The sequence below is a fragment of the Pyrus communis genome, chromosome 9, assembly GCF_963583255.1.
Source record: "Pyrus communis chromosome 9, drPyrComm1.1, whole genome shotgun sequence".
In the NCBI taxonomy this organism is placed as follows: domain Eukaryota; kingdom Viridiplantae; phylum Streptophyta; class Magnoliopsida; order Rosales; family Rosaceae; genus Pyrus; species Pyrus communis.
The window spans coordinates 26908644-26921043 of record NC_084811.1 but is presented as its reverse complement, the minus strand read 5'-3'; the positions used below and the strand labels follow the sequence as shown (position 1 = coordinate 26921043).

General features: G+C 40.2%; 2 protein-coding genes across 3 annotated transcripts; both read right to left on the bottom strand.

Moving 5' to 3' along the window:
• Positions 1 to 2935: 2935 nt before the first annotated feature.
• LOC137745451 (uncharacterized) lies at positions 2936 to 7094 on the bottom strand. Of its 2 annotated transcripts, none has more exons than XM_068485416.1 (7): positions 6567 to 7094; positions 5866 to 5920; positions 5553 to 5627; positions 5343 to 5434; positions 3989 to 4075; positions 3378 to 3461; positions 2936 to 3261 (listed from the first exon to the last, which is right to left on the bottom strand). In XM_068485416.1, the coding sequence occupies exons 1-6, from the start codon at positions 6938 to 6940 to the stop codon at positions 3398 to 3400; spliced, it is 747 nt and encodes a 248-aa protein (XP_068341517.1). In that variant the 5' UTR covers positions 6941 to 7094; the 3' UTR covers positions 2936 to 3261; positions 3378 to 3397. The 2 variants fall into 2 exon arrangements, with proteins under 2 accessions (XP_068341517.1, XP_068341516.1); XM_068485415.1 differs by having other exon boundaries at positions 3994 to 4075.
• A 552-nt stretch (positions 7095 to 7646) lies between these two features.
• LOC137745620 (pentatricopeptide repeat-containing protein At4g13650) lies at positions 7647 to 12309 on the bottom strand. Its single transcript, XM_068485598.1, has 4 exons — positions 11781 to 12309; positions 8454 to 11671; positions 8129 to 8297; positions 7647 to 8034 (listed from the first exon to the last, which is right to left on the bottom strand). Exons 1-2 carry the CDS (start codon positions 11925 to 11927, stop codon positions 8558 to 8560), a joined length of 3261 nt encoding a protein of 1086 aa, XP_068341699.1. The 5' UTR covers positions 11928 to 12309; the 3' UTR covers positions 7647 to 8034; positions 8129 to 8297; positions 8454 to 8557.
• Between the last annotated feature and the right edge of the window lie 91 nt (positions 12310 to 12400).

Here is a 12400-nt window from a genome sequence, read left to right as displayed (position 1 = left end):
CTGGATGATTGGGTAGCTGCCAAGAAAGCCCCTATGGAAGTGGAAATGGTTAGGAGTACCTGCCTAGGATCAATTGGTTGATGGTTGAAAAGAAAGTTGCACCGTGTCTTCCAAATGTACCAACATGTAAAAACAATATAAGAAAAAACCCGTTGCTTATCAGACTTCAACCCAGGAACCGCCTCAAGGCAAGAAATTAGCCAAGCCAGCCATGTTGTGACTTCACACAGATGTAGCCTTATACCTAAATCTCCCCCAAACCACACCAATTCCACCCATGGCCAAAGTAAGAGAAGATGCTCAATTGATTCTTCCTGAGCATTGCAAATAGGACACATAGGCGATGGAGAAGATCGTTTGAGAAATAAATTTGCCATAGTAGGAACATCCGCATTAAGAGTCTTCCACAGAAAGCACTTGATTTTGGGTAAAGCCTCCATACTCCACACCCATTTTCAAATAGACTTTGGAATAGTAGCCGAAGTCGATGCACTCATAATCCTTGGTGGTCCCTGGCCGAAATGAGCCCAATGGTAACCCGAGTGAACTGTATAGGTGCCATGTTTCTCAAAAGGCTAGACCAATCGATCATGACACAACGGGTCACCAATGGGTGTATCCAAGATCGCCTGATAGTCTCGTTGTGACACAAAAGATTTCAAGAATTCAATATCCTATTGCCCAGTGGCCGAATTAATCAAAGAGCTCACCATGAATGTTCTAGTGACAGGCACCACACTCATTGGTTCTGGTCTCCCCAGTGGGACGTGTGGGAGCCATCGATCTTTCCTAACCTAAGCCTCTCGACCATTCATAATTTGCCAATGAGCGCCCCTCAGCAGTATATCTTGTCCCGCCAATAAACTAGACCAAGCCCAGGAAGCTCGTCCTCCCCTCTTAGCTTTAAGGAAAGAACAATTGGGAAAATATCAAGCTTTAAGAACTTGTGCCCACAGCGTATGCAGCTCCTATATCAGTCTCCAACATTGTTTAGCCAGTAGAGCGTCATTAAAAGATTCAAAATTCCTAAAACCAAGTCCACCTTCAACCTTAGCGCTACATAACCTCGCCTTGGAGACCCAATGGATGCGGTTTTCTCCACTCCGTTTGCTCCGGTATTCTGATTAACAGAGCAAACGCACAAGAAGAAAAAAAGGCTAAAGATTCAATCTTGAAAGAAACATAACCTTGGCTGGACTCCCAATCAACCCCGTTGGCGGGGGAGTGAAGCTCTAGTTTTGGAAGACATAGGCGTATGTCGGTCTAGAGGAGTCTGGTGATTGACGGGTGCCCAGTCTTGGACCGTCGAGATACCAACTTTCTAAGATTTCAGCTCCACCCACCTTTTAATTTGTTTACTTTTCGCGGGACGAATATCCTGTTGTGGTTATAGCATGCATTCGGACAATACCACTTTCCCCTGAATCTCGTCTCCGTTGTCAGCCCAACACACGCATAATGGAACCATTCACCTCCTTGGCACTGTCAGCAAATAAAAATCACCATAATAAAGAAATATAACGCTGCATAATTAAGATTAACCTTGGTTATTTTTAGTTTTAGTAGGGCCATTGACAACCAATACGGTCTTTGTAGCCAAGCCAGAAAAGGATATGCCATCGTGTCTCCGAACGAGACCTGAAAAATCACGATAGTTCCTTTACTTCAAAACATGCAGCAGAGATTTTCAACATAACTGAAGAATGTAGCACAAACTGAGAATATCAGAAAGCACATACTGAAATCAACGAGTCAAAACATTTATTAACTAGTGTCGAGCAGTTAGTATGGCTTAAACGAGTTCAACTCATTTCAGCTTTGATATTGTTCAAATTTCTAACCATTGTCTTCATATCCGTGCTCTATTTACACTTCAAGTGGCCAAATATAGTCTAGTTCCAAAATTCATTAAATGGTTTACAATCCCTTCAAAATATAATGCACACTAGACTTTTACAGACTGCTGTACCATGCTTCAAATCTTCCGCAAAGTAATTCAGATCCTCATCTGCAGACGTTTGATTGCAGAAATGGTTTTATATAGAATGGTTGTATAAATTTCATTGTTTAACTTTTGTTTTAATGTTGTCTTGATTGAAGGAATCCATTTTACTTCTTAAATGGAAAACTAGTTTATTAATTGTAATGTAGATCGAGATAAGACTTCTTGCTGCTCATGCCTCTCTCAAATGTTAACTATGTTAAACATACGCGTTCTTGAGGATTAGTGTGTTACCATTATTTCAAAGAGTTCAAGCATTGTTACCATTATTTCAAAGAGTTCAATCATGCTTAGGAAGTACTGGATTAGTGTGTTGAAGGATTACGGTGGAATCCATTTCTTGATGGAATTCGGTCACCTCTGGTACCATCAAAGTTGCAACCTTGCTTAGAAGAATCCTGGCCAGTAATATTGCAGGCAATTGCATTGGATGCAGTTCCTGTGACTATTGAAGAGAACTAGTATTCAAACTCCACTCCTCAAAATACATAAAGAAATAGCTTATTGTCCGGACATCGCATGGTTGAACTGGAATCCGAAGAATATCAGTTTCTTTGGGGATTTGCTCTACTTGTCTTATTTCAGGGCCAAATTCTACCCTTGGTGAACTGAAAAGTTCGATTTTTTTCATTAAAGCTAGTGAAGAATTATCTTCTCCTAATTACTTTCTTGGTAATTTGAAAGAGAATCTGAGAAGAGGGAGAGAGGGAGAGAGGGAGAGAGAGATTTTAAAATGTGACTGACGTCTGCACCTTCATGGTTAGCCCTCTATACTAGATTTGTCCGGGTTGATCCTGGGCTGTGGGGTTTTTAATTTTTCACAAACATTATGCATTATTGTCATGGAAATTTGGGGCCAGATCTGTTGACAACAAAACAAAAGCTTCTGGAGTTTGGTGAGTCACGACTTCACCAACTTAAAAGTGAGAGATATTAGGTTTAAATTTCGTAATTGCATTTATCATCAACAAAGATGCTGCAAATATAGGTTGTTGACCTTTCATGTTTATGCAAATGAAGGCCTAAACCAAGGTAGAGATTATATACATGAAATGTGTTACAATGCATGATATGCATAGAAATAAGCACAAGTAGTTAGTGCCTAGTGCCTAGTGATGGTGTCATGGCTCTGAAGAAGGCGGCGGCTTGGAATTTGATAGATATTGGAGCCACTCTTCTGGAGTTCCCTTTCTCATTTTCAGCATTTTAATTGCCGCACTTGTTAGTGGTATTGCAAGTATGTCATAGTCTTTCGGAGCCTGCGAAATCAATTCAATTCAATTGTATGCATCTTAATTTGTAGCCAGGCTCGCTCACTCATGCCAGTAACATGTAAAAGAAAGAAAAAACAAACAAACAAATCGAAATAAATTACCTTGGGGACTTTCATCAGCTTCATATTTGCTTCTTCCAACGTCTTCTGACCTTTCTTTGAGTTGCACCTTGCACATGCGGTGACCTGCATGTTAAGCGTTCACAAGAGAATTCAACCACAACAGTACCTAAACACATGTACCTGCCATATATCCCAGTTTCATAATTGATGTTACAACTTGTATGGTAGCAGCATGACGAATGTATTTTGCACTTTCTGTGCAATAATTGTATTCAATTTATGCCATCAAGGTCTTATTTTCTCCTTCGAAGTAAAGGGTTTCCAGAGGAATCAGATGGACAATGAACAAAAAACAGCTACGGAATGCTTCTCCACTTCAGTGATCATTCATTCATGCAGCATCCATTATACAAGACTACAAGTCGATGGAAACGAGCATCCTTTCTCCTAATCTTAGTGAGGTTTTGGACAATCCCAACTGTTGTACATCTCTTTACTGAAAGTTGGAGCTACTTTATTCGATAGCTAATGCCCACATCGCATAATGATAATACCGCATCTTGTTATCATACTCAGGAAAGAGAATTAAGCACCGCTACGGAGTCTGATTTATGCATCAAGAAATCAAATCTTCAAATGGAACTGGTTACCTTACCAGATTATCCCACTTCCACTGTCCACCGCGTGCAATTGGGAAAACATGATCAATAGTCAAGTTTTCACGTGAAGAGCAGTATCTGTTAAGAGAATAGATATAGAAATAAGTCAGTATTCAATTTCCAAATGAATAACCCTTGCCTTCGCGGAACTGGAACTGGAAATAAAAAAATTTATCTAGAATTTCATGGTCATTAAAGTTCCGTTGTCAGTTACTTCCTAGAGAACAGCTCACTTAATTCTAAGCTACATACGTCAGTCCGGATGCAGACAGGTTCTCCAGACATCCAAAGGCAAAACCAGTAGTGAAGATTGTGAAGCCTAATAACGTGTGCTATGAATTTCATCTGTTTGATACCAGATATTGTGAAAAATCGTCCCTAATACACAATAAAAAGAAAATACAACGAGTATTTTTCTTTAAAGTGTAAGAACTTTAATTCCTCAGCTTTTACGCATTGTCCAAAACTGATTAATGCCACATTAATCAGTTTGCCTGTCTAGATCTGTAACTCTTAAACCAGTACCCGCAGCTGGTGATCAATTGATAATAAATTGTGTTGGTTGACGGATGCAACTCCGAAACTCTTGGGTGACCCTGCATTGAACCTGATGCATCAGGTCTCCCGCAACTTTCTATTCCTCATCTTAACGCCTCTGCCTGATTGAATGGGGCCATCTTCACTGAAATATGTTTGAAGATTCCCTCATTCTTACTACTTGATGAATTTTTCTCTTTTCATTATCACAGCCAACACAATTCTTTCACCTCTCAACCTTCTCTTTCCACAGTGTTAACAATGTAAATACCTCATGTTTACAGGCACAAGTAAAACCATGCCGCTTTGGAGTAATTAATAGTATCAAGAAACCGATGAAATAAGTTAAACCGCAACAGAAGAAACAAGAGATATGTCTCCACATATTTATATAGACTTAATCCGAAACACCTTGCAAGATGTCATATCCTGCAACAAATCTCTTGTGATACCATCATTGATATCTGAGATCAATGCAGACACATAGCACTGTATTCCTTTTTCTCCTGAAGGTACACCACTAGAGGTCTATTGGTCCTATAGGCTACATGGAGATAACCTATCTCATCTCATAACATCTCCCGTCCCTAGTTAAGGTGAGATTCAGTCCCAGGTCTTTGGTATGACTACAAGAGAGACTGTATGAGCTAGTCTAGCTAGCAATGTTCATTAATTAGCCCCTGAGACGCATGTGCTTAATCCAACTCTCATCTAATAAGAAGCAATTACGTAATCAAACGAAGCACAAAAGAGATTATCTGTACTTACTTCAGCAAGTTTAACTTGACTAAAAGGGTAATCTACTTACTGACAAGTGAAACTGTCCCGACACAGTATATTTTTACGACTGAGACTGTTCTTAATTCTTCTTCTCTTTACAATCTGCAGTAAATGGGGAACCTGGAACCAGAAGCAAACAAATGTACTCAGTCCAAATGGACAAGAAGAAACAAGGGGAAAATGCAAATGAGGATGTCAATCCCATGCAAAAACACGATGCAATGAATTAACAACGTACCCTTAGGACAGCCGGGATGTAGTAGGATCCGCTTGGGGAGTTTACAGTCCGGTCATAGTATTCAAGTACATCAGCCTGGTACAAGAGAAAATTTGAACCCATCAAATCCATGTATTGTAATTTGCAAGCAGGCAGAATATTCAATAGGAGTCTGTCCTGAGCATGGCAGGTACATTTGGTTTTGAAGAATATTTCTCTGTTTTATCATCTTTGATGACAAATGCCATCACAAATTAATAACTGTAGAACAACTCATCCTTTTATTACTGTTGGAAAATTGCTAAGATGAACAACAGAGCGGCGGCAGTCCCACCTTCTCCATGAATTCCAAGCAAATAGCACGCTTCCAGCATACAACATTAACCGGCCTGCCACAGTAGAACAACAATCTCAATCAGAAGTATTGTAAGGTGGTAGAGAAGAAACAGGGAAAGAAACTCAAGAATCAACAGTTTTCGGCTTATGAATTTCTTACAGCATAAATACAAAGAAATCAAACACAAACTGAGAAACTGTTGTCAAGGAATCTAATGAGAAGATAGTACTCCATGACAAGAGCAATGTCAGAAATGAAATTCAGGCCCTCAGGCCTCGATAATCGACATAGCCAACAAGACCACGAGATGGCTATTATAATTTATATTGTACAATAAGCATATCCTGTAGATGAGCTTGATGCTTAATTATCCACTTATCTTTCCCTTTGAAAGTATAGGAAAACAAGCACGGGTACGCAGTAAATGTACAAGTATAATCCAATGATTCCAATCCAATTCAAGAATACATGGCCAGTTCTTCACAATAATCACTCTACTGGAGCGCTAATGAAATGAAATTCTTCCAGTTTAGACACAAGAAGGAAGTAACCAAAATTTAATTATTTACTAGTTTGAAAAGAAAAAGAAAAAAAAAAAAAACTTGGTATTACAGAGTTAACCATGATATTAGTTAAATGCAAATGATGAAATAGTGCAGAGTGCAGTGCAGGTAAGGTGAAGTGAGAGGTGAGCAGACCTGTAGGAGATATCCAAGACGAGACCTCTGAAGCAAGACAAGTCATCGTCCCTCTCATAGTACTCAACATGATCACCATCGTCGTCACCGCCATGAACACCGTCTCCCTCATCATGATCACCACCATCGACAAACAAATGGGCCTCGGAGTTGAAGCGTTTCGCCTTGTTCCTAGAAGAAGAAGAAGAAGAGTAAAGCCTGGTAGAATCCAATGATCTGAGGCAGCGCCTGCGCCTGAGGAGCTTGTGGGGTTGGATTGATGTGAAGAGCTGCATGCTTTGATCCAACCCCAACCCCCAACCCCCACTGCAGGCCAACTTCACTCGTCGTCCTCCTCCTCCTCCTTGTGCTGTCGACGACAACTGTGCAGCCATTTCCAAATTAAGTAATTGATTAGTGGTTAATTCTGGTATTGCAAATGTTGTGTATTGGTTGGTTTACTTTCTTCTTCTTCTCCTCCTTCAAATCACAAGTCTAAATGAATTTCTGCATTTTTCATGTTTTTGACACTTCCACGCAAAAATGCGTCGCCACATATTTTTGCACATGCTTCCTTTCTTCCACTCGGAATATCTTCTTCTGGGGTCATACGAATTGACTAATCTACCCTTACATTATTTGCTAGCCTTTGCTTCGTGCAACATGATTGCATACATACATACATACATAAAGGTTAAAAAAAAAAGTAATTTCATAAAACAAAATTTTGCTGTTTTTCTTTAAACCTCGCTTACACTAAATTAAAATAAATAAATAAACATATATAAACCTCTCTCCATGTCTTCCCACTAGCACTTTCTCTTTCACTCTCTTTCTCTCTCCTTCAATTTTAAAAACAAAAGTAAAAAATTTCGTGCACATTTTGTGTGTGGGCGTACTAGCATTAATAAACGAAAGGCATCTTATCACAAGTCACAATATCCGTCCCCAAACCTCCATCAAGCATTCAAGCATTCAAGCAAATCTCCGGAGAAGAAACTGTAACAGTTTCATCCGAAAGCAATTGAGCTTCAAATTAGCAGAAAAGAAATTGCGAAAAGAATTTGTCCACTATCACCATGTCTTTCTTTCTCCCTTTCTTTCTCCCTTTCTTTCTTTTACAATTGAATTGTCCCATTGAATTCACAATGATTGAATCAAGAATTCAAGATGCAACCACAAACCAAACATACATACGAGCTGTAAAATTACCGACAAACAATCAGCATTGAACACTCTTTTGCTGTTTCATGCACTACTTAAGTTGCACGCCTACCACAATAACACAATTCCTAATCCCAAAGGCAGGTCCAAACTCTCTCTAATGTCTCAGAAATCGGAGAATCAGGACTTGTATATCGAAGCTGTGACCCAAGAGATTTCTCTCTCTTTTTCCACAGAAGAGGAAAAAGCTCCTCCTCATCCTCAAGCTCATCAAATCCAATTGGTTTGATGGTCTCCAAGTGTTGCTGGCCCTCTTTTTTCACCCCTTGTCACAAAAGAAAAAATATGAAAAACAAAACTAATATTGTTGCTTTCAATACAAGAACAAAAAATTAAAGAACCTTGAGAATCCGACTTACCTATCCACTATCCAGGGCTTCAGTATTAAGAAGGGCAAAGGCAATCCTCACCTGGAGTAACCAATCGCTACCAAGTCCTTGAACATTCAAATACCAGAAAGAAGCAGTAGCTAACAGAAATTGGACACGGCAGAGCTAGTTCACACTGCTGAAGCTTGTTTTTGGCCGCCTGAGAAAGTAAATGAAGAGCTAATGTGAGATTTCAGATGACAGATTTCTGCATATTACAAGGCTAGCTAACAGAGTCACATAAGATTAACAAGCCATGGTCCCTAAACTTCTGTACAAACAACAGTATAAGGAAATTGCTGGTTACAGTTCGTACCGGTAATTCTATAAAAGGAAACTTCAGTAGGTGGCTCAACCATATGAAGTGATTGAAATTCTCCGTGCAAACAATGATTTCCTCCTCATAACCTTTTGACCATCTTACCAGTAATCTCTACAAGAACAAACACCATCTTTGAAATGATGAAAACGATAAGCATCTCGTACTATGATAGTTCGATTACAAATCTTCGACGTGTACTTGATCCAATTATGGCAATCATTGCAAACACGAAGATTCTTCATTACACGTACAGGAACAGCATTAGATAAGTTGAGTAGGCCAAAAGAAATTGCCAATTTCTCACTGTGAATATATACTGTTGGATCCTTCTGCTTCTGTTCTATATCATTCCAAAGGTTGGAACGATCCTCAACATAACCAATTTCAGCTGCTCGCTCATTCAAATCCCCTAAGAATTCATAAATCGTATCTGCAAGTGGGTGCAGTCGGTCACCGACAAAGAAGGCATGTACTGAATTCTTGACCTCAATCCAGCTACGACCGGGCTCTTTCTTCACACCCCTTTCCTTCATCAATTGCCTCGTCTGATCCCTACGATCCCACATTCCTGACACTGCATACATATTGGATAGCAGCACGTACGTTGCTGAGTCTTCAGGTTCCAGTTCTAGAAGATGATTGGCAGCAAACTCTCCAATTTCAGTGTTCTTGCGAGTTATGCAAGCACTTAAAAGAGTCCTCCAAATCATTGCATCTGGTTTCACTGGCATCTCCTCTATAAACTTTCTGGCACGGCTCAGAGAACCAGCTCTACCTAGAAGATCAACAACGCAAGCATAGTGTTCAGGCTTAGGCACTAACCCATGCTCTTTTCTCATGGATTCAAAGTAGCCAAGCCCTTCATTTACCAAGCCTATATGGCTACAGGCTGTAAGTACCCCCACAAATGTGACATGGCTTGGTGCTATACCAAGTTGTTTCATCCGCTCAAATAGGTGTATTGATTCAATACCACGCCCATGTTGAGAATAGCCAGTGATCATGGCATTCCAAGAAATCTCATTTTTTTCATGCATTTCAGAAAACTCTCTCTTGGCATCATTAATGCTACCACACTTTGAATACAATGTGATTAACGCATTGGAAACCTCAGTTTCGGAATTGCTGCCAGTTTTTATAATTGTGGCATGGATCTGCTGCCCTTGTTTTATATTTGCTAAGTTAGCAGCAGCGCTAACTGCAGAGCCAAATGTGAACATGTTAGCTTCCATTCCAGCTTTATTCATCCGAGCAAATACTTGCAGCGCTTCCTCATAGTACCCACTCTGTGCAAACCCAGATATCAATCCATTCCATGACATACTATCTTTAGAATCAGTTGCCTCAAATGCTCGGTATGCTTCCTGTATTCTACCACATCTAGAGTAAAGGGTAACAAGTGCATTTCCAACTGAAAGATCATCTGAATAACCAAAGACACACGCCTGAGCATGAATTTGTCTTCCTTGACTAAGTGCTTGAATACCAGCACATGCACTTATTGCACTTGAAAATCCTATGTTGTCAGACTGAATCCCTCGCCTTTGCATTTCTTCAAAAAGTATCAGAGATTCAGAAAATAGATCATGCTGTGCATACCCGGCTATCATAGCTGTCCATGAGACGACGTCATCTGCAGTGAGTCGTCTGAGAATTCTCAGGGCAGTATCCAGCTCCCCATGCTTAGCATACATATCGATGAGCACACTACAGACATAAACATTAAAATGAAAACCAGTTTTTATGACTTGAGTATGTATCTGCTCTCCCAAATTGAGAGCTCCAACAGAGGTACAGGTTCTTAGAATACTAGGGTAGGTGTACTGATTAGGAATCATGCCCTCAACATGCATTTGCCTAAATATCTGAAATGATTGATCCAGATCATCCAACTGACCATAAGCAACTAGCATCACATTCCACAGGACCACATTTTCTGTCTCTGTTGTGAGGAAAAATTCATAGGCAGTTTGCACATCTGAGCATTTCACATAAAGATCAAGCAGAGAACCTTCAAGGATAATATCTGATGACATTCCCGCTTTTATTGCAAGTGAGTGGAGTTGTTTTCCCTTCTGCAGAGCACCAATTTCCGCGCATGCACTCAAAAGACTAGCAATTGTAACACAGTCTGGTCTCAAACAATCAATCTGCATTCTTTTGAACAATTCCAATGCTCTATCACTAAATCCGCACTGAGCTAACCCAGAGATCAGTGAGTTATAAGATACTGCATCCCTCTGCCACATTGTTTTGAAAATTTGTTCAGCAGATATAAAGTTCCCTGAGCGGGAATATAACGTCACAAGTGCATTGCATACATATGTTTCACAAGAAAAACCCCCCTTGAAAATAAGGCCATGCAGTTGCTCTCCCATCTTAAATAACTCTATTTTGGTGCAGGCACTTAGCACGCTGGAGAACACATAAGGAGTGGGTAAAATATCTGACGTTTGCATCTCAATGAATAAGAGAATTGCTTCTTCTTCACGTCCATTCTGAGATAAACCAGAAATCATGGCAACCCAGGAAACGCTATCCCTTATATACAATTTATCAAAGACCCTTTTAGCAGCATCTACAGACCCGTTTTTGGCATACAAATCAATCAAGGGATTACACACAAGCAAACTAGTACCAAAACCATGACAGATAACCCTAGCATGAATCTGTTTGACATATTGAAGATGAACATTACTGCCACCACATGCCCTTAAAACCCTGGAAAACGTGGTCTCATCAGGATGCACATTATCTGCTAACATTCGGGAAAAGAAATCCAATACTTGACCTGTCAACTTGTTTGCAAGAAACACTTGAATTATGTTATTCCATGAAAACAAACTTCTGTAGGGCACATCATCAAAAACCCTAACTGCGCCATCTAAATCACCAGCAACAAGGTAAGCATCAATAAGGCCATCGCATATTACATGTTCAGCATCAAAACCCAGCTTCAGAATCCTAGAGTGAAGCTTCTTAGAATCTAACAAGGAACCGGAATTGGAGCAGCCTTTTAAAAGCCAAATATATGTCTGACAATTAGCACGAACACTACGTGTTTCCATGGAATGCAGGAATTCAATCCCCTTTGGATTATTACCTTCATTTTGATGAAGTAGAAAGTCGTCGAGGACAGGGGCATTGGCTGCTGCTGCATTACTAGTATATTCTTCTGGCGAGCTCAACCGGATGACACTCCCACGAAAGCGCTGCAGAAAATGTCAAGCATTAAAGAGCCAGAACAAATCAAGGTGGCGGTTCACAAGAGAAGAGAGAGAATTTTTAAGTAATAAAGAAAGAAAGAGTGATTACTACTACCTTGTGAAGATTGAAACTTGAGGTGGGTTTGGGTTTGGGTTTGGTTGTGAAATGAAGCGGCGGGAAGCGATGGAAGAAGAGAGGGTCGGGGAATTGGTGGAGAGTCAGAGCGAGCATCAAAGATTTGAGACAGCCAGAGCCACTCATCTGTCGACAGTCTTTCAGGGAACGGAACTCAACTGCTGATATCTGTCGAATTCCACTTTGGGAATTGTCGGAGAAAAACACTCGGCCGGCGGGATTAGTTTTACTTTTTGGCGGCGGCTCTGCATGTCAAGTCACAGCGAGCAGCTATGTATGTATCGTATGTATGTATGTATGTATGTATGTATGTATGTATGTATGTATGTATGAGCGAGAGGGTGTTTTGGGGTCCTCACCTCAATAGTCAAAAGATAATAGGGAACTTGTTTGTATTGGGCGGCGCGAAGAAGGCCCGGGCGTCGCAGCGAACTTGTTTGTTTGTTTCAGTTCATCCTTCAGCCTTCCGCGGCAGCGGCCTAAGTAATTGTAATTTAATTTGTACGTGGAATTGAGGAATTTTTCTAGGTCATTCTTATTTCTTACGATTACTTGCCAATTACCATTGACAGGCATTATTTTGAATCATGCTTGCTTTA